We start from the raw sequence: 21,689 nt of genomic DNA on the forward strand, positions 1-21,689 counted from the left end.
ACGACCAACAGATGTATGAGTACCCAATCATGTACTCATCTACATTCAAACAAAATTTAAATCTGCTCCTACCCTGCCTTATTAATTCTTCTTCTTTTTCTTCTTCTTACCTCTTCTTCTTCTTCATGCCTCACCCAACGCACTCACCTCGAAGAACGAATCTGCGAATTTAGCTACGATAACCAGGATCAATCAACACCGACGCGTTACATCACCTTTCAATCGCCATGGACGTCAGGGACGTTTCTAATGTCGGCGACTTTGCCTCCTTAATGGAACGGCTCCAAGCTGCCGCGGAACGAGGTGGCCGCAGAAAAGGATACGTTCCTCATGATCATCCTCCCCCCGATGTGTTGGTGATGCAGTTCATGCTGGCAAGATCAATGCGCATATCACGCCCGGCAACTTCTAGTGGAGGGTCGAATATTGCAACTACTCAGGTTCCACCGGCATATCTGCCCTGTATCCAGCCTGTCAACGAGCTAAAGCCTCTGCCAATCTCCAAGATGAGGTTGGAAGAGCACCACCGAGGCAAGCTCGTCATCGTACGGACAATGACGCCCACGGATCAGATCAACGCAATCATGGCCATTGCTGAGGACAAGGCCGGCACCGCCGTCTTACTCCAACTTTACAACCAGCCGGATCATAGGGTTATGCAACCTGACGACATATTCCCGGAAGGCAGCATCTGCCTCATCAAGGACCCGTTCTTCAAGGCGACTACCGATGGCAAATACAGTTTACGAGTGGACCACGTTGACGACATCATCCTACTACCCGAGGGCGACGAACGCATCCCGTCGCAGTGGAAGACGTGGACTCCTAGTGCCAATTCCGAGAAGATCCGGCAGCAAGGAAACAATGCTGTAGCACAGCAAGATTGGGGAAAAGCAGAAATCTTGTGAGCAGCAGATATGATGACTATTGATATCGAGGAGGGTTTTACTGAATGCGGTTTAGATATTCAAGGCATTCGACTCTGCTGCCACGCCTGAACATAAGCGTGCAGCGCTCCTTAACCGTTCCTTGGCAAACCTCAAGCTTCATCGCCCGGAGAAGGCACTGAGCGATGCCATTGAGAGCCGACAGGACAATGACCCAACCGAGAAAGGACTGTTCAGAGAAGCCAAGGCCCACTACGCGCTGGAACAGTTCTCGCTCTGCGCCGAGAAGCTACGTCAAGTTGTTATCCTGAACCCCGAAAACCGTGACGCAGGGAAGGAACTGGAGCGGACTATGTGCCGTATTCGTGAGCAAGATCAGGGGATCTACCAGTGGAAGCACATGCACGACCAGGCCAAGGCCACCCCCCCTACAATCGACTGTGCGACCTACACTGGTCCTGTCGAGGTGCGCCAATCCCCTGGACGTGGACGAGGGCTCTTCACAACCAAGCCCGTGAAGGCTGGTGAACTTCTTCTCTGCGAGAAAGCCTTTGCATACAGCTATGCTGGCGACGACGATACTGTCAGTCGCCAGAACATCAAGATACTTATGAGCTGGGACACAAAGAGGATGACGATGGGTGGGCAGGCAGATCTTCTTTCCGGCCTTGTACAGAAGCTCCATCACAATCCCCAGACTGCCTCCCGCTTCTTTGACTTGTATCGCGGAAAGTATCGACTAGACGAGACTGCAGAGCAGATTGGAACCGTGGTAGATACGTTAGTATCTCATGGGAATACGCGAAGGTCTCAGCACTAACTCTATCACAGGTTCCTTGTCGCGAAGATCATAGGTCTTAATTGCTTCGGTGCACCGCGAGCATCCGTCCTCCACTTGACTGATACGGGAGTTCAACAAGGAAGCTATACCACCTGCGGCATTTGGACTCAAGCGTCCCACATCAATCACTCATGTGTCGGCAACTGTCGCCGCTCGTTCATTGGAGACGTGATGGTGGTGCGAGCTTCGAGAGACATGGACGCCGACACGGAGTTGCTGATCAGCTACCGGCCGCCTGATGAATGTGCGAGCTATGATGAAACTCAGAAGCATCTAAAAAATTGGGGGTTCACTTGCCGATGTGAGCTGTGCGAAGAGAAGAAGTCGATCTCGAAGCAGACTTTCCAAAAACGCCAAGGGCTTTTCCGAGAGTTGAAGAGCACCATGAAAGCTTGCAGGACTCTAGCTCAAGAGTCCAAGGCACAACAGCTAATTGGCCAGCTCGAGGAGACTCACGCCGCCGGAAAAGGATCTTACCGTCTGGAACTATGGGACTCGTACCTTGCGCTCGCCCAGAAGCGACTGGACAGGGGAAAACACTTAGAGGCTCTCGAGTTGTCCATCAAGAGTCTCGAGGCTCGTGGCTTCATTCTCGAGGCTAGCCGGGCTGTAAAAGCATCAGGCAAGCGCAATCTAAGGATCATCAAATGGGGTCCACCTGGCGAGCATATCGTAACGGCCTTCCTCGTCATGTTCCATGTGTACAAGATTGTGGCCCCTGAGCTATGCGCACCGGCGAGGCAATATGCTAGGACGGCTTACGCAATCTGCTACGGAGAGAATGACAGTATTGGGAAGGTATTTGAGGAGCTTGTGTGATGTTTGCTCACACATATAGCTCCTTTGACAAGCAGGTCATACTAGGAGGGGTGGCATTCTCACTCTCATGTATCATACTGACTACTGGGGCTGACACCACGATGAGCCACTCACTGCACAGAGTATAGCATTGATGACATACAATAAATAGTTTACAGGGGACCAAGAGAAAACACCAACGACCTTATCGTGTTTGAATTGTGCACGCTGCTGTAGACTTCCCGAAACACCCAGCCTGTAATTGAAGTTATCGATAATCAGGTAGGTCTCAATGAGCGGTGAACAATTTCAATGCTATTTTCCGCGCAAGCCTAAATTACTACTGCTCCAGTTCTTGAAAGAACGGAAAGGCCAGGTCCTTCAACTGTGCCTTCAACTGTGTTGAGTACCTCACCTCTCGGAAGTGGTCGGTGGCTCATATGAAGCCTCGCCTATGTGAGTCACTGAAGTTCAGCTCTACCAGCTCGACCTGCCCGTCCTTCAAGCTATACACTCAGCAAAATCAGATTTAAGGTTCAGTTCCAGGTTATGGTTTATCTCATTGCGTCATGAAGCCGCAATTATGTGGACGCTTCTCAAAATTTAGGATGCTTCTTAGCTATGCTGTTTAGCACTCAGCAGGTGCACCAGCGATGGATGTGAAGCTGTGAACAGCTGCTGCCAGATGAGTTGGGGGTCCCTCTGCCGGAAGGGCCTTATGTAATTTAAGGTTCTGGACTGACCAGGGACCCTGTAGGCCCCTGCCCAACCCGACTTTAATTGACGATAGTGGGACATTTCCAACCGCGTCTCCAGACGCGTCAAACCCCATGCAGCTCGTGATGGAGCTCTCTTCGTCCTTGACGGATTTATCTGCCGTATCATCGCCAGAATCATTCAGGACGGCCTTTCAATCGCCGGATGCCAACTCCGAAAAACCGACTCCCACAGATCCTGCATCACCCCAACGCATGTACTCATCCGCGACCCTGCTCCCCCGTGAGCTGAAGGAACATTGCCAGATCTACCTGGAAGAGCACCTCTGTACGTTAGCAAGCTGCCCACCCTCCTCGCGACATGCGCTGACTATTCTAGACAATGGCGCACTCGGCCTGTACAATAGCCTCCTCACTGCCGGGTTCTCGCGAAAGATCAACACCAACCCGAAGCGCGTCCCTGTCCCTCCGTTAACCCACCTTGCCCTCCTCAACACCCTGACCATCCACCCGAGCCATACGACTCGAGCCCCCGGCGCCGACCGTCTCGAGGTCTGCTCTCAGACGCTGGAATACCTGCGTAACCTCCTCGCCATTGTTGGACCCATCAACGCCGGCTTCAGGAGTGCGTTCCAGTTCCATGGGGTCCAGTACGGCCGCCGGAACCGATACCACGACGAGGAGGACGAGGATCTCGACGGTGATCAGATTGGCAACAACAAGTTGGCCAACGAAGATAGCATATGGCAGCGCGCGCAGGACTTCTGGGCTGTTCTCGGCTGGGCCTTCAACTGCAGCAGACTACATCCTCACCGTTGGCGCTTCTGGAAGACCTGGCTGAAATTCATGATTGACGTTCTCGAGGCTGACATCTACGAACGGAAACGCCTTGATGAGGAGTCTTTGGCCTCATCACAGCAACCTCAGAACTGGACACGCATGCGAGAGTCAATCCTTGTCATGTACATCAAGCAGAAGACTGACTCCGGGCGAGGTGCTCTGAGGATGATCCTTCAAGCCGTCTTCGCTGACGGCTGCACCTCATCCTTGGCGAAATTTCCTGAGGTGTTCAACAAGGAGATAAAGGGGCTACCGAGCGAGGACAAGAAACGCAAACGAATGGCTACGCTTGATATCGAGAACGACCAATTTGGCGACTATTTCAACGAAGAGTTGACGGACGACGAACCCTCCGAGGCGGGTACACCGGGCACGCCTCGTACACCACGCACACCAGCCAGGAAAGCTGGAGATTTTGTCGCTGCCCCACTGGCAGATTCGATTCCCCTTCGTCTGAGACTGATGGAGCTCCTTTCCGAGGTTGCCTACAATATGCCCGAGGAGTTCATGGACCACAATGAATACACGCTGGACTTGTGCAGGTTACTCAAGCAGCAACCCCTTTCGTTCTTTCACCAATTCATCACCGACATGAGTTCGTACATCCAGCGATACGGAGCTGCCTTCAAGATCGACTTTCTGGCCGTTCAGCTCGATCAACTGCTGCCCTCCGGATATGAAGACCCGAAGAAGGTCATCAAGGGGGAGGACAGCGGGATCATCATAAACGCAGACGTCCTCGAGTTGTGCTACCTGGGTCACCATGCTAATACCATTGACCCAGAAGACAACGCCAGGGTAGCGCTGATCCTTGAGAGCCTGCTCTACACGATACCGGCGGAAGAGACCAAGGAAGCCAGAGACAGGCTCCGAAAAGCCGCGCTCAAGGGAATCGAGGCACGGAAGGCCAAGGCCAGGGGTACGAACCGGAGGAGCGCGACGACCCCGAGCCGTCGGGGCCGCGGAAAAAAAGGCCCCAGTCCGCGTGACATCTACGCCAAGGAGATGATGGATCTGGCGGGAGAGCGCATGCTTTTCTATATTGACATCGTGGGCGCTCAGGAACCTGAAGGCGACGTTGACGAGGACGAGAATATGGATGACTGAGGAGAGTTTTCATTTGCGAGGGACAGCGGCGGATTGCACGTAGAAGGGGATTTAGGCGTTTTTCAGAGTCAGAGACCTCATGATACCCATACTCGAAAGTATCGAGATTCATACATTACTTGTTACGCGTATGATTCTCTGTAATTACTCATGAAATCATGTGAAGATGGCTACATTATAGGCAAGCTGCGCCAATGACTTGAGTCCCGATTTGGTAGGTGGGGTAGCTGATCGCAGATGCAAAAAATCCCCAGAAACCCCGCCAAAGTCTGTCACTCACGTTCAACGACAACCCCTCCCAACTCACGAACCGCCAGTATGCCGGTGAGTCTTGCCATTCCTGGGCTCTTGGGAGAAAGAAGTTAACTCTGTGACAGTTGATCGTAGTATCGGGTCTCCCGACCTCGGGTAAGACGACCCGCGCAAAACAGCTGCAAGCCCACCTGGCAGCACGCATCGCCGCCGCCGCCGCTGACGGCAGCAGCAAACAATCACCACCGTACCGACTCCATTACATCTCCGACTCGACGCTCTCGATATCGCGCGATGTGTACGACCTCGACCCGAACAAGGTGCGCGCGCACACGCGCTCCGCCAACGCCTCGGAAAAGGACGCCAGGGCGGCTGTCTACGGCGCCGTGAAGCGCGTGCTGTCGGACCGGGATATTGTTATTTTGGACGGGATGAATTACATCAAGGGGTGGCGGTACCAGTTGCACTGCGAGGCTAAAGCTATGAGGACGCCGAGCGTCGTGCTTCAGATTGGGTGTGGAGTTGAGAGGGCTAGGGGGATAAATGAGGAGAGGTTGAGGAGGCGAGGGGCGGCTGCATCGACGACGACGACGACGACGACGACGACGACCGCGACAGAGGAAGCACAAATGGATAGCAGTCAGATCCCGGAGGACGCAAAGGAGGCAAACACAGAAGGCGAGACGAAGCAAGACGACACCGACGAAGAGCAGCAGCCCTACGACACGGACAACTGGGACAACCTCGTCTTCCGCTACGAGGAGCCAAACCCGATGACGCGCTGGGACAGTCCGCTCTTCACCCTCATCTGGGACGACGACGCGGCGCAGACGGCAAAAGTGTGCGACGACATCTGGGACGCCGTCGCGGGTACGGGGCGGAAGGTCATCAAGCCCAACCAGGCGACGGTCCAGCGCAGCCGTGACACGAGCGGGGATTACCTGTACGTGCTGGACCGCGAGACGCAGGATGTTGTGAAGAGGATTTTGGAGGCGCAGGCTGAAGGGGAGGAGGGCGGGGAGGTCAAGGTCTCCAGGGGGGATGATGGGGCGGGAGGGGAGAAGAAGGAGCTTGTTGTGCAGCTCCCTGGTCGCAAGGTCGGTCTGCCGCAGCTTCAGAGGCTGAGGAGGGCGTTTGTGGGTTTGAACCGTGGCGGGATCGGGCTCGAGGGCGTGGGCAACTTTAGCGCGGAGAGGATGAGGGAGAGCTTTGTTGGGTATCTGAACGATACGTTTGAGCAGGAGGGTTGAGTTCACTCTGCTCCTGAGGAGAGGAAAGGGGAAAGGGGGGGGTGAAGTGCTAGGTGTGGAGAGAGACAAAAAGGCGTTTGCGATAGAGGTTGTATAATTGATACCCCTGAGATGGTGTTCTCGACGAATTGGGAATATTCTGTGAGGGTTTGCTTGTGACGTGGGTGAGGCGACATAGAGTTACGGTAGCGCATCGCTCTCGTTATCGAGAAGTGTTTACCCTCAACACACACTGCCAAGCACTTTTTACTTTGGTCCATCTGGCCTACCGCAGAGGCAGCTGGTTTGTGAAATCTCCTCCGGCGGAATGTACCCATCATGCCTCACTGTGGTCTCTGAAGAATTGACATTCTTGGGTCCTCAAATACTCGGTGTTGGCAGAGAATGAAAGAGACAGACTCTTGCGTCACTGTCTGTCCTTGATTGGTACAGCTCACGGAATCCGAGGGGTCGATTGCACACCATCAGGAATGCTGCGGAGGTCTCAAGATGACCCAGCGAGGCCTAAATGAGAGCCGCCACGCTGCCAAGACTGTTTAGACACTTGAGCAAAGTCTAGATCATGCTGGCGTACAGATTCTGTGTGATTCTATCTTAGCCATGGTGTTGGTGGTGTTGCCTATTTTGGAGAAATGCAACTCGCCGAGGGACCTTCCAACTCTACACAGCAGTAAGGCAGATCGCCAAGATCCGCGTTACTGAGTCCCAGTCAGACCATTTTCTCCTTTCCAAGACGGCTTGGCATCTCCTTGGGAGAAGGTGGTCGACAGCAGAAGCTAGCCGGATTCCGGATACCGAAAGACGAGAAAAACAAAGTCTCCGTTCCAGGTCTCCCGATCGGGGGCAGATTCAGCAGCTTTACAAAGTAGCCGCCGGGTTCATCGTGAAGATTGTAGAAAGCATCCACATCATCCATGGACTCACCTGGCATACCGCTTCGGGACCTAGACTCCCTTACTTGGCCCACGAAGAGAGCAGACACATCAGGTAGACAACCTCAGAGGTGCGACGGACTACGACGGACACACCCGACTTGGCGATAAATCATAGATCTCAGGTGATGAGTTTCACCACGCCCTGAATGCGAGTTACGAATATTAGGATAGGAGTCTCGATACAGGGTAAAGGCTTGCCGTAGGCCAAGAGAGGAGGGAACTGTGGTCGCGGCGAGTAGCGCCTCGGATGTTAACCTAAAAGGTTCGGGACGGGGAATGCAAAAGAAGCGGCAAAGTCTAGGAGACACTGGTGAATGCTCAACCGCATTGGAAGCGACGTGAACGGCGTCGTGTCTTGACTAGCCGACGCCGGCTCTATAGAAGACTGTGTGACTGGGATATGTGGTTTTGTTGCACTTTACAAGGTACGCAGTCCAGACTGAGACGACTTCACTCATGCCAGCTGGTGTGTTTGGCGAGGCGATTTGGCACTGGCTTGATAGCCCTCGTCGGAGCCTGATTGTCTGATTTGAAGCTTTCGACCGCTTCCAGCCCCAACTTTGAGATGCTCTTGACTTGTCTGAATCTCAGTATTAATCAGTCCTCATTATGATCAAAGCGCATCGGTCACTTGAGATCTTGAACTCAGCTGTGTTGTCTACAGCGCTGTTCCTGGTGGGAATAATGCGTCGTATGGTTTCCATTCCGAGTTAGATCTCAATCAATCAGACTCTCTGGTCAAAATGTCTACGGATACACAAATAGATCGACGAGCTTGAGGCGAGGTAGATGGTCGTTTACTGGCCAATGCAGAGAGTGTGTCGCGTGTCGTGTCAGCCGGCGGGGTTTGGGTGTGAAAGTCGAGACTCGGCCGCTTGCCTCACTTTAATTCGGCCGGCCTTGCAAGCAAGTCGCGTACTCCTTAGCTCAGACTGAAGCTGGGTGATGCGGGTCCACGATCAGGAACACTAAAAAAAACAAAAAAAATAAAATAAAACGCACAAGCTGGATTGAGCCGTACGACTGTGTCTGTGTTGAGTAGGAGCAGGTTGTGAACCGTGACACTAATGCTGCGACAGTGTCATGAGGGTAAAGTAGCCGTGTGGGCTGATTATTTTCGCTGGAGCTGCGTGTCAGAGTGTGCGCGCCGTGCTATGGATGCGGTTCGTCTGGAGAGGGCAACAGCAAAGGGAAAATAAAACAAAATTGAGAGACATCCGTCAGATTCAGAGACGGGCAGGACGGCAGCACGGGCAGGCGCAAGCAACGGCAGCGGCAACGGCAACGACATAACGGCAGGCTGCCCCCGCCTTGAGCCAGTCAGAAGCAACCTGACGGTGTGTGCAGGTGGGTTGGACGGGAAAGGAAGGGACGATGAAAGACGGATGAGAGGAAAATCCAATCGCCAAGATCGCTGGCCAGCCACGAGTGATAAGCTTTGCCAAGAGGAACAGAGCCAAGACGGGCAGGTGTGGAAAAGACGGGGTGTCGGGTTGGGGAAGTTTAGGAAGGAAGCACGAAGAACGGGGGAAAGAAAGAAAGCACAAGCCACCTCATCTGCTTACCTTCCCACGCTTTCCTTACGGATACCTACGGATCGCATACCACCTACCTATCTGATGTTGCAGGCTGTAGCCCGGTGGCAATCGCGACACATTCGTACCTAAGAACACAACACTCACTTATTGCACCACCGAAGCCTGCCAATTCGTCCGGCTGCAAGCTCCCAAAGGTCCAAGAATAGGTAACTTAGCAAGCGCCCTCCCGTGCCTGCCTCCCATGATTCCATCTGTACCTACAGACCAAGGTACGCACGATTATCTGCGGGGTCGAATGGGGGCAACACCATCTGGTACTGGCCACTGGACTGGACAGTACCTAGAGCCAACAACAGGTTTTGGCCCGGCTGCCACCTGCCGTTCTGCTGATTGTCTGCCACTCCTCGTCTGCAGCAACGTAGGCCAAGTCGATATGCTTTGCCGGACACCGACATCACCTCACTCTCCTTCAACACATGTATAATGTATTTATTACACCATTCGTACCAATACTTGCGCATCAAGCATCCTTCCAAACAAGCAACACCCAGAAAACTTTTTAGAACCCCTGTGTCGATGAGGATTTGCCGTTGGCCTGAGCTCTTGATCCCCTTTTTGCGGACTCGGGAACGATGCAAATGGCCGAGAAGGGACGGACGGGAAGCTTGTTCCAAAGCAAAAGAAAAATCAATCCCAGCGCCTCATATCCGTCACAAAAGACAGGGCTACGCCGCCAAAGGACCTGCTTAGTGGTGGCCTGTCAGTGGTGGTTTTTTTTTTTGCACAAGTTTCCCCTGCTCATTTCTAACACAGGTACGTACTCGGTCAGTCACCCATTTGGACGTTGGCCCGCGTCCATGGGTTGCGGATGACCCGCAGTTCTCGCCCAAAGACTCTGCTCATTGGACGCCCCTTGACCGGATGGATGAGCCCGGGGCAAGGGGCGTGGTTGCAAGAGGGAACGCCGTGCCCGGGGACCCTGGCACAGTGTGGGATCCTTCCGCAGCGCTGGCCTTTCATCATTTCCTCATCCAGCTCAGTGGCCGCCGAAGCAGGCCAGCCCTGGAAGACTGTCAGCACTGGGGCTCCTTCCGTTCTCCTCTCCGTCTTGGTAGCACAAACCGTCCGTCCGTTCAATTCTTCCCGTCTCCGTATTAAATCGACAGCGATCACAAGCATAAACTACGGATACGCTCTCACCTCTATTTTATTTAGAGTTGGCAGAGCCACGATAGGCGACGATGAGACCGAATTTCCTGATGTCACCGCTCCCCCTCAAGCTTTCATCAAGTTCAGAAGAAAAAAGTACAAAGGTAACGAGTGATGAATCGACAGGGTGAGAGTCGAGTACCAGTCGAGGGGTTACACTCTTAGTTAGCCCTTTTACCCTTTTTCCGTGTTTCATGAGCCAAGACAAAACGCTCCGAGCTCAGTACTCAAGAGACAACTGGCCGGCCATCTGAATTCTGTACTTGATCAGCGCGGCTGCCCTTCTCCGTGTCAGGGTGCTCCCCTCGAGACGAGGAGGCTTAGACACCCACCGTACCACCGCACCGTTCTCGTTCCCAGCTTCAGCCAACCCTCGCGGACACGCTCTTTCTTCACTTCAACGGTGGGCACGGCGATGCAGCCTGCTATTGACTAGCGCTGGGCGTACAGTGTCGTACTCCCCAGAGTACGTACTCTTTCTGTATTAGATAATGTCTACCACTTATTTTTGTAGGTAGGGACACCCACGATGCAGGTGGCTGACGGGACTGGCGGCGTCCACTTGTCTGGCTCACCTGGCACGCTGGTCTAGGTATTGCAGAACAGTACCGAGTTGACTTCTCCCATTGTCGCCGGATATCGAGCAGCACCGCTTTCTGCTTGCCGAATCCGTTAGATGGTGGCGCGCCTGAGTGATTCTTCCTTATTGCCCAACGATAATTCAATAGTCGAATGCCAGCCTCAATTAGACGACGACGGACTCTCCACTGCTAGGACTCGTGACAGCCCGCGAAGAAGCTTTTTTGAACGAGCCTTCTGTCATACCACGCGATGCAGGACGTGAACGACAGCCGACAGGCTGATTTGTTCTCTAACACCAACTTTCCCCTCCCGTCTGATCTCGATGGCAGCGCTCGTCCTGAGTGCTCACAGTGCAAAGCTGACGAAGAAGGGGCATAGGCGGGGTCTTTGCACGCCTTCTCGCTGCAATTTCAATGCGACGGTATTGAATCTCATACTTGGTGCCTCTTTGGAAGCAAGTCAATCAATTATTCGCAGCCATACCCTGGTGTCGGATAGCACGTGTCGTACCTACTGTACTGTGGTAGGTACGCAATACTGCGTATTTTGTCTCCCATCTGACAATCCCACGAAGCCGGAGCCAGCGTCCTCACGGATCGACGATGGATTGCGGAATGGCGTCCGGCAATGCCATGCAGAGTCGGAAGCTTCTTCACACGCCTTCTTGCCAAACGGCGAAGGACCCTTTTCTTGGTGTCTGTAGATCGCCCCGAATCTCGTCGGGTCTGCCAAGCTGTCACTACACGATCGCGCAGTGCTTCGCGACAACTCTTGAGGGAGCCGGTCCCTCTGACTCAGGAATTCACAGTACAGCGACTGTGCGCTGGAGATGAGGGCTACATGAGCCCCACTCCTCATGCCACGGCATCCACGTACAATCACCATGGTCCGAGTCGTATCCGATAGCATTGAGCACAGTTAGCGGAAACGCAGAGACGGAGAGGGTGTGTAGATAATCCCAGTCCCACGGCTTACAGTGTGCTTCGCCTTCCTCGCACCAAAACCACGTACCGCCCCGGCACCCCCCTCGAGAATCAGAATGACACTGGGAGAGTCCCTGCTCCCCCCCAATTCTATCCCATATCCATCCGCGTCCCCCCGACTTGCTATTCCAAAACACTTTCGAGACGGTCTACGACTCCACCAGACGAGCAAGAACAGCCAGATCTGGCCAGCACCAATCTAACAAAGCGCAACACCGTACACACCATTCAGCACGCCGCCTTCCCCTCTACGGCGACTCAGCAGCCCCCCCGGAAGTAGCTTTTACACTCTCCTTCCCCCCCGGCCTCCTTCTTTTGCCCTCTCTCTCTCCCCCGTATTCTCTTGTCCTCCCAAAATCTCTCGGCGCCCAGCCTGCGATCCCTCCCACATCCCCCACACGCAAGCCTTCTTGGAACGCTTTCTACCGACAACCTCAACCTCGACCCGGTTTATTAACAATTCGATTGTGACCTTTGGCTATTTTGGTCTTCGCCTGGGAGAACTTGGAACATTGACGATTACTTCGAACTAACTACTCAACCCTTCGACGACTCTGTGCGCGACTTCAGAACGCCTGGACTCGTATCCTCGACGCTCGCCGCACCCATCCGCCCGACCGAGTCCCGGAACTCGCGTCGCTCGACGACAACAACTCGACGCCTACGCCAATCAACACTGCGAATCCACCGACGACTGCGAAGCTTATTCGATGGCGAGTGTTCGCGAGTAGGACGAAGCCTCTTTCGATCCTCGCCTGCGGCTGGCCGCTCTGTTCTTCATCGACAAGCATCCGACGAGTCGGCGCCGCCATCATGGTAGATCTCGCCGCAGCCGCGAGTCCCTTGCCCTCTCTGGGCGCCGCTGGGGCAGCAGCCGCGAAAATCGCGACCGCCGCGCCTATTATTATTGCGAACAATGGCATCAACTATGAAGAAACCACGACCGGAGGCGCGGTACAATACAACGACCTGCGTGACCCCTTCTTCGCCTCCATCTTCCCCGTCTGCTACGCCCTCGCCGCGACGACAGTAACAGCATACATGCTTGTGATCATGCTTTTCATTACTCCCCGATCATTTCTTGACGGTGGAGTGGTATATCTGGGCCGACGCGGGTTTACGAGTGGTGGAACATCGAATGGAATCAGCATCGGAGGTCGACCATGGCTGCAGAAGGTGGCCGCCGTCACCGTTGCAATTTCTCTCACCATAGCAAGCGCCGATACGTTTAAAGTTGCCGAGCAGCAGTACCAGTGGTCAATTCAAGACGCCAAAAAGATGCAGTCGGAGGTTATGGACGGAACCGAACTGAAAGTCATTCGCCTCATTTCAGACACCTTTTTGTGGCTTGCACAAGCCCAAACTCTCATCCGACTCTTCCCACGTCAGCGGGAAAAGGTTATTATCAAGTGGACTGCCTTTGCGCTGATTACGTTGAACCTCATCTTCAGCGCCTTGAACAGCTTCCAGTATCCCACCAGCGGAAGCAATGGCAACGCCCGTCCACGAAGCTTCGTGGACGCCGTTCCCGCTCTCAGCTACCTATTTCAACTGTCCCTCGGCCTGTTATACGCCGCATGGGTCATTTACTATTCACTTATGAAGAAGCGATACGCCTTCTACCATCCCTTGATGAAGAACATGATTCTGGTCTCTACACTATCACTCTTCGCCATCCTTGTCCCAGTCGTTTTCTTCGTACTGGATATGGCACAGCCAGAATTCGCTGTCTGGGGAGACTACGTTCGCTGGGTCGGTGCTGCAGGCGCCAGTGTCGTGGTTTGGGAATGGGTAGAGAGGATTGAGGCATTGGAAAGAGAAGAGAAGAAGGACGGTATTTTAGGACGCGAGATTTTCGACGGCGATGAAATGCTGGAAGTCTCGGCGTCTGAGTTCCCATGGCTTAGGAGGAGAAAGAACAGAAACGGTGGTAGGGACGGTGACGGTGGCGAAGACGGACCTCAGGGTGGTTCTGGCGCTCAAGGTCCTCCCTCGGCCGAGCGAGGCAACCTTTGGCCAGGCATGACACAAATCGCCTCCAGATATCGCTCTAACCACGCCCACACCAACTCGGGAACAAACAATCAAGGCGGCCAGAGATCAAAGGGCGGTCTGTTGCGTCCGCCCATGTGGCCCTCTCGGCCCGCACCCGCGGTGACGCCCGTCAGCCGTACAGACACAGCCAGCGCAGCGAGCACCGTATATGCCGTAAGATATCAGCTGCCTTCAGAGACAACTTCACGGACACCCGAGGCAGTCATCCGAGCTGCGAACCAAAGAAACGCTGCAGCTGCCGTGTCGAGGAGTAACTCGACATCATCTAGGAGCGAATCGACAACGAGTGACGACGAGCTCTCAATGGCAGCGCCCGTGCCAAGACAAGCAACGCACAAGACCGTTGAAATCGACACAGAGGCCCAGGAGGACATGACAGAGAAGAACCGCAATGGATGGAGATCCTTAGTGGCCAATCCACTCTTCCGCCGCAATGCCCGCGATCCACCAGCGGAGGTGATGGCCCACACCGAGTCAAAGCCCGAGGTGCGTGGAGGTCACGATGATGCGGGTAGATGGGATCTCCGGGCTCGTTTGGAGGACTTTGCTGCGACGCAGGCCGAGAAGATCAGAGAGAAGATGCGACCAACTCCCGAGACAGATAGCCTTCCGGTGACTGTCATTCCTGCGCCACCAAGACAGGGAGCGGCACTGGCCCAACTATTGGAAGAGGAGCAAGACCATGAGCAACCGGGTCTCAGCAGAACCATTAGCGACGCCTCTGCACTCTCGCCTCAAGCTGCGGCTGGTCTGGGAAGGACGCAAAGCAATTTCTCTCGTCGGTCCCCTGCCGCAGGTCAAAGTCAAGAGCCTGCCACTCTTCAGCTCAGCAGACCACCTCTCTGGCCTGGAGTAAGAACTCAACATCAGGACTTTGAGCCGCATTCACCAAATGCGCCGCCTACGCCCTGATGATGAGTTTTACGCGGTTTACGAGTTTCTTTGTCGTTTATTCAAAAGCGTGGCGCCGTGGCTTTCTGACTCTTTTGCATCGCGAGCAAGCATAACAGCGCATTACTACGGGAGAACGGACGACTCTGGCACGAGTCTCGATTGGTTGTTCAAATTCAAAGTGTATATTGCAGATGGAGTATATGGGACTGGGGAAAACGCCCTCACGAGGAAGCGGAAACCAAAAATCTTTTGCGAATAATGAGGAGGGGACCCAATTGTGGATTCATGTACATGTTTGGGGAATACGGAACGAAAGCCTACAGTTGGGCGGATGCAGCGTATAGAAACGCGGCGTTTGGCGGCTTTGTATGTACTTCAGCCTGGCCAACAGGTGATCCCTCCCTCTCAGAGCAGGAGATGGTGATCAAGTCGCGCGCGCTGTATGAAATGGGGCCTCATGTTGTGGAGAGATATCTGCGAGCCGTAGTCAAACTGTGGTGAGGTGGTTGAAGCGCGCAGTACCAGGGGCCGTTTGGGGGATGGACATGAGGTGGTGAGAGGCAGATTTCGCGATAGCCGCAATGGTTTCAATACGTTCAATGGAAACTTTTCCAAATTACTTGTTTACGGAGTACACTTGCTTGACGTGAATTGTATGACGGTCTTTTTTGGATTACCAAGTCAGAATGATGTGTGCTCGAAGAATCGTAGTTGACATCCATAGTTGTAAATCACGAACGTCAATAGCTGCACAGTAGTCAACAGTTGAGACCACGTTTGCCGTTCACCGAGGTGACAGAATCTATCTTTCTATCTCTCGTATACTTTGTATCCTTGGCCTAGCCTATGCCACTTGGCAAGGCCGAGCCGTAGACCTTATTTCATCTGCTTGACTGGTACTCGGGGCAGACATGACACGGAGGTCGCGTAGTCAGGAGCTCCAGGAGCGTGTTGTATCGCCACCACCACTACTACCACCAGAGATCGCCGGGGTGTTCCACCGGCAAACGGCGAAGTGAATGTGAGAGACAGCAAAAGTGCGGCCAGATAGCACCCCCGTGAGAACTCTTCGTTTCCAATATGACGGGAAAATCTTTCACTGTATTGGATCTTGGCACTTGGCAACTGCAAGAGAGGCTGTGATAAACTCTCATTTGAAGGTTCAAGGGGGGTCCGCCTGAGAGTCCATGGGGCTTGAAGGCTGGACTTGGCAGACGAGCGGCCTGAAATACTGGATACCCTCGGGCATTGCTGGTGAGCATGGGCGAAATTTGGGGCGTCCTTTGTCGAGGGCGAGAACGACGGGGCCAAGAGATCTGCGAATGCAGCCGTTTGACAGTGGATGACTGGAACCGTCTCGGTGGCGTGAAAGAAGCATTCCACCTTGGCGCTCAGGGGAGTGTCTCTCTCTCCCCCGGATACCTCCAGCAAATTGCTGAAGATGACAGAGGACGTACAACAGGGCGCAGAGGGCTTCGCCAAGTTTTGCCCCGTCGTGGCTGATGGCTACGATGCGTCAGCAGCATGATTTCAGCGGCCCTCCACCGTTATGTTACAATCTCGACTACGGCGGATGGCGAAGGACATTCGTTCGTTCTTGACGGTGACTCTTCAAAGGCAAATATCGACAGAGCGTTGTAAGTGCACAAGGCTGTACCTTTATTAGCCCCCGACGACAGCGGCGGAAGATGGACTTGACTGCAGGACGATAGCAAAACTCCGAAGGCTGTGCAAGTGGTGTTATCCCGACTGTGTCCGTTCTCCGAGATCTTCAGGAAAGCTGTGCTATGCCACCTACGCAGGCCATTGGGCACCAGAGCAGCGAGCCGAGGCGGATTGAGATTCTGCCATGAAGACTACGGAAACTTTGAGAGAGATTTAGATGACGATTTTCCCAAGGTATACCAGGCGTGCCAGGCCATCGGGTTAAGGTACGAATAGGCTGTATCCGTACTCCGTACTCCGTAGTCATACTTCGTAGCGGGGGCGGGAATGCATACATTCCTCAGTGTGTGGCATGTGAGAGAGGGTCGGCGGGGCCAGCATCCTGGCGTGTCATTTGGCGGGGTTGAAAGTCTGAGATGGTGTCCAACTGGACATACTGAGTGGAATGACGTTTCTGAAGACTACAACTCGTCTACCTCAACAAAAAACGACCTGCAGATTAATTCTCTATTCAAGTAGCACGAATCTATAGAACGCAACGCATAGGCTCCGTGGATTGGCCCCGGTAGATATGGTTCGATCCAAGGCGAAGGCAGTATAGGTAGCTGTGAGGCCGACAATAATATAGCTGCACTAATCAATAGCAGCGGGCTAGCCTAGTCGATGCTCGTCATCGCAAGTCTTTGAAAATAGCAGAAGAAGTCGATATATGCGCCACGACGATTGTCCAAAGTTTGTTATATATAACAATTATTGATTAGCGAGAGAAGACAGTCTAGAAGAATCTAGCGTACGCCACTCTGGGGAATCTGTCAGGCATGAACAAGTATGAAGCTTCCGGGCGAGGCTTGCTAGAGGCTGTAGCTATGCAGCCTTGCCTATCATTACCCCCTGAAGGAGGAATCGCGCTCATGCCACAGCTCTATGCCCTGGAGCATCATCGTCGCCGTCGACTTGGGCCATAACAATTTGTCGGTTACGGGGTATGGTATTCTGAATCCGATCTCGATCGCAGAACTAGCTTGACTCGTTTGCATGGCTGCCAGCTCAACATTGTGCCATTGTCTGGCCGGGTCAGATTCCAAGGCACTCGGTTTTGAGCTTTATGAAACCTAGGTGCGAGCCGGGGACATCTCTGTTCGTAGGTGACCTGGCTGGGGGAAAACGGGGAAGAGTGTTTTTCAACTATGCCATGTTGTCCGATCCAGAGGGATGGCCCTGGTTACGTTGTCCACGTCGCTGTTGCGTTTGCATGTGTAGCTGGAAATGTGGAGGCATTGTGAAGCGTGGGCGGGCATATGACTGCAAAGGCGGAAAGACGATGCAACAGCACGGCGCTGTAAGAGAAGGGAAGAGAAGAGAAGGGGGTGGTGCTGGCTGCATCAGGTTGCGATCGAGCTGAGTTACAACAAGTTACAAGTTACACAACAACGGCGTGGCCAAGCACCCAAGATGCAAGAACCAACAGTCGCATCTCTCCTACAGTGGGTACGCCAAATGCAAGCCCGATAGATCGTCCCGGAAAGGAGGTACCTTAACTCAGGTAAGTATGTATTCCAGGTCCCTCTACGACCCTTACCACCCATAAGGTACTTCGTACTTCAGCATGCATTTCAGGTCTCCCGATTCCCGAGCAGGGGGCCACCGCGGGTAAGATGGGGCACGCACCGGTACCCCAAGCAGGAACCGGCAGATTAACGACGCCTCCGGCCAGGCGTGTGCAACCATTTGCTACGAGGTGCAGCTTTGCCATCGAGACACCTGTAGCACCTTACTGCAATTGTATAGCTTGCTGAAGTTGGTGTAAGCTCGTTGGCTGTCGTCAGTAGCTCCCGTCTCCATGCGGTTGGTCAAATTACCATCAACTCCTAAACGGTTCTTGGCGAATTTCTTGGATCCTTACTTGATCTTAATTTTTTTCCCTTCCTATTTTTCCATCTCCGTGGCCCTTACCCGGTTTGATCATTTGAACGAATCCTTCTTTTTTCCTAACATGCCACCATGCGCTTGATCTCATCAACGGCACCTGCACTTGTTTGCTCTGACGAAAAACCAGCGTCTGACCCCCCCCCCCCCCTTGGGATTGACTGAACATCCTTCTCACCCAGCCAGTCCTTCTATCACCTCGCTGTTCCAGCTCCTGCTCTTTGACCGCATTGCGGTGGTAAATGGAAAACAGACGACTGGCCCCTCGGTCAGACGAATTCACACGACGAAACACAGAAGGCTCAAGGAACAACCTTGAGTCCGACCTCGAGTTTCCCCCCCGTCGCACTTGTTCTTCAACAGCTCCACTGACCCGCCGACCACGTTCGCCCTGTCTTTCCTTGACCAAACTTCCATGATCGACAGCGGGCCCCCCTGACCTTCTTGACGTCTAATAAATCAGAACCTGGGAGCTCCTTTCCAACCCACGATTAACTGGCCCGGATTTCCTGCTCCGCACCCGCCGACAGCTTCCCAAACTCAAACTCGCTGGCTTTCTCCCCTCTCTTACTTCATTGCGACTTCATCCCGCCGTCCTGCCCTCCGAATCCACCGTCCGACTGCTTTAAATCACCCGAGACGCTGTCAGAAGCGTCCCTCTTTCACCATGGCCGACTCCGAACCCTTCCCTCTCCTCAATACCTCTGTCGACCAACTGCATTCTGCTATCGACCACGCCCCCAGCTCGTCACGAACAACACGACGACGAAAGTCAAGCGCACTCGGCCAAGACATCCGCGCTGGCGATACAGGCCCGGCACTTGCAACGGCCCGAGACAACACCTCCGTCATACCTGTAATTAAACACCCCCCCCCCCCCCCCGGGGATCCCATCTTTGCTAGTCGCCCCGGGCCTTGTTCCTAGATACTGGACTGTGTCCAACATTCAACTAACCTCTACCCTACTATAGACTGTTCCTACAAAACGTCCCTCGAAGCGCCGGCGAGCTCGTGGCGGCTTCGCTCGAGTTCGACAAGCCATGACCAAACACACGTACCTCGTGCCCGCCCTCATTATTGGCCTTACTCTGGCCCTTTATATTGTTCAGCCAAACGATTCGAACCCGCTTCATCGCTTTATTTTTCTCTCATACCGCTTACCATCCGACCCGGTCAATCCTGATGCCCCTGCTCAATATGGCAAGGGGCTATGGGACATCGCCTTTGTGGCATTTTGGACCGTCGTCTTGACTTTTACTCGGGAATTCATCATGCAAGAACTTTTGCGGCCACTTGCTCGCGCCGCCGGAATCCGCTCGCGTGGCAAGCAAGCTCGTTTTATGGAGCAGATGTACACTGCCATTTATTTTGGCTGTCTTGGACCTGCCGGTCTGTACGTCATGAGCAAGACGCCCGTCTGGTACTACAGTACCCGAGGCATGTACGAGGACTTCCCGCATATGACACACGAGGCTGGTTTCAAGTTCTATTATCTTTTCCAGGCTGCCTACTGGGCTCAACAAGCAATCGTCTTGCTGTTGGGTATGGAGAAACCCCGGAAAGACTTTAAGGAGCTGGTTGGCCATCACATTGTCAGTCTTTCTTTGATTGCTCTTAGCTACCGCTTCCACTTCACCTATATGGGACTGGCAGTGTACTCCACTCACGACATCAGTGACTTCTTTCTTGCTGTAAGTAGACGCTATTCCATGTGAGGCCACAAAGCCAGAAGAGGCTGGTCGGGGAGCTATAGGCAGTGCTAACTCATTCAACAGACATCCAAGGTACTGAATTACATCGATTCTCCAATCGTCGGTCCTTACTTCTTCCTCTTCATGTGCGTTTGGATTTACTTGCGCCACTTCATCAACTTGAAGATCATTCTATCTCTGTTCACAGAGTACACTACTGTCGGGCCATTCGAATTGAACTGGGCCACTCAACAATATAAGTGTACGCTGTCGCAGTACATCACTCTTGGACTTTTGTCATCACTGCAGGCCCTGAATCTTTTCTGGCTCTTCTACATCTTCCGCATTGCCTATCGATTCCTTCGCTACGACATCGCTGAGGACGACCGCAGTGATGCAGAAGTCACTGATGTCGACGACGAGGCCGAGAAGAAGAAGGCTCTTTCCGAGAAGACCAATGGCCACGCTACCGGGGTCAACGGCACTGCGCCTGAGGCCAGGCTTGTCAATGGCCGCGCATGATAGAAACCCTCGACAAAGAATAGAGCAAGGAGAGGATGCAAACTGAAGCACCGTAGGTGTTGTCGGTTGCCATCGAATCTTTCGCCTACGACTAATGTTACAACCGGCGGATATACCCAATTGCTGCGAAGAGACGGAGGGAGACACCAGGACATGTCGAGCACCCATTCATCGCTATCCGAAGTCGCGATAGTTTATCGATTTGGAACAAGAAAAGTGGCTCAGCAGTTGCCGAAACGTGGGGTGCAGAGCGTTCGAATCGCGACACGTGCTGGGATCGCGCCTCCTTACCGCATTGACTTGCACACATTCTTACGAACTGTGCGTGATAGGTGTAATCAACGGTCATGCGCTGAGGGTATAATACGTGCCCGATGAGTCCCAGGGAGACACTAAATGGAGACAGTCATTGTCAGACCGGTTTTAGGCAAGGAACCGATACCTAGACATTGGAAAGCATACGACCTCGGGTGTCGGTCATCGCTGATCGGTTAGCACCGGGAATACTTTGCAAACAATCGGCATCTCTGAGGCTTAGCGACTATGAGCCGAGGTCAAGGCGTTTGTGGCCTTGGTGATGGTGGTGGTAGTGGCGGTCCCGAGAGGGGTGCGAGTGCGGAGGCAGACGAAGTGAGACAGATGTGCGTCTGTGGACGATGACGGCGCCTCCTCCTGCGCAACCAGGCAGCTTGACGGCATCCTCCCCCACACCGCCTGAATACGGTCTCACACCCACTGGGCTCTCGTACTCCTTGTGCTCACGACATCCGAATCCACATCTCACTCATTCCCTCCCGCCCTCGTGATTTCATACCGCTTTAGTACCTCTGGGAACGAACACAAGACGGGAGATGACTCTTACCAGACTGAGACATTTCCCGGCCTATGGCTGTAGGTTCAGCGACAAGATCTGGAGAGACTCATGATGGGTTGGGAGGAAGTATCGCGAACGAGTAGACTAGAAAACTCTGCTATACGTGTGTCAAGGAAGGCGGGGA

The 21,689-nt window shown here is 53.6% G+C and overlaps 6 protein-coding genes across 6 annotated transcripts; all 6 read left to right on the top strand.

Annotated features, from left to right (window-relative positions):
• Positions 1–227: 227 nt before the first annotated feature.
• Positions 228–2,547, top strand: CTAM01_01810 (uncharacterized protein; the record flags this gene model as incomplete). Its single annotated transcript, XM_060517851.1, has 3 exons — positions 228–869; positions 964–1,667; positions 1,719–2,547. The coding sequence occupies 3 exons, from the start codon at positions 228–230 to the stop codon at positions 2,545–2,547; spliced, it is 2,175 nt and encodes a 724-aa protein (XP_060387385.1).
• Positions 2,548–3,356: 809 nt separating this feature from the next.
• On the top strand, positions 3,357–5,189 carry CTAM01_01811 (uncharacterized protein; the record flags this gene model as incomplete). The annotated part of the gene is made up of 2 exons (XM_060517852.1): positions 3,357–3,570; positions 3,622–5,189. The coding sequence occupies 2 exons, from the start codon at positions 3,357–3,359 to the stop codon at positions 5,187–5,189; spliced, it is 1,782 nt and encodes a 593-aa protein (XP_060387386.1).
• Positions 5,190–5,507: 318 nt separating this feature from the next.
• CTAM01_01812 (RNA polymerase II elongator complex subunit) lies at positions 5,508–6,691 on the top strand (the record flags this gene model as incomplete). Its single annotated transcript, XM_060517853.1, has 2 exons — positions 5,508–5,513; positions 5,567–6,691. The coding sequence occupies 2 exons, from the start codon at positions 5,508–5,510 to the stop codon at positions 6,689–6,691; spliced, it is 1,131 nt and encodes a 376-aa protein (XP_060387387.1).
• Positions 6,692–11,582: 4,891 nt separating this feature from the next.
• Positions 11,583–14,905, top strand: CTAM01_01813 (uncharacterized protein; the record flags this gene model as incomplete). Its single annotated transcript, XM_060517854.1, has 2 exons — positions 11,583–11,762; positions 12,509–14,905. The coding sequence occupies 2 exons, from the start codon at positions 11,583–11,585 to the stop codon at positions 14,903–14,905; spliced, it is 2,577 nt and encodes an 858-aa protein (XP_060387388.1).
• Positions 14,906–16,411: 1,506 nt separating this feature from the next.
• Positions 16,412–16,727, top strand: CTAM01_01814 (uncharacterized protein; the record flags this gene model as incomplete). Its single annotated transcript, XM_060517855.1, has 2 exons — positions 16,412–16,504; positions 16,554–16,727. 2 exons carry the CDS (start codon positions 16,412–16,414, stop codon positions 16,725–16,727), a joined length of 267 nt encoding a protein of 88 aa, XP_060387389.1.
• A 2,418-nt stretch (positions 16,728–19,145) lies between these two features.
• Positions 19,146–20,691, top strand: CTAM01_01815 (TLC domain-containing protein; the record flags this gene model as incomplete). The annotated part of the gene is made up of 3 exons (XM_060517856.1): positions 19,146–19,334; positions 19,450–20,169; positions 20,254–20,691. 3 exons carry the CDS (start codon positions 19,146–19,148, stop codon positions 20,689–20,691), a joined length of 1,347 nt encoding a protein of 448 aa, XP_060387390.1.
• Positions 20,692–21,689: the final 998 nt, after the last annotated feature.

This window comes from Colletotrichum tamarilloi, assembly GCF_030869305.1.
Source record: "Colletotrichum tamarilloi strain Tom-12 chromosome Unknown Scaffold_4.1, whole genome shotgun sequence".
NCBI lineage: Eukaryota > Fungi > Ascomycota > Sordariomycetes > Glomerellales > Glomerellaceae > Colletotrichum > Colletotrichum tamarilloi.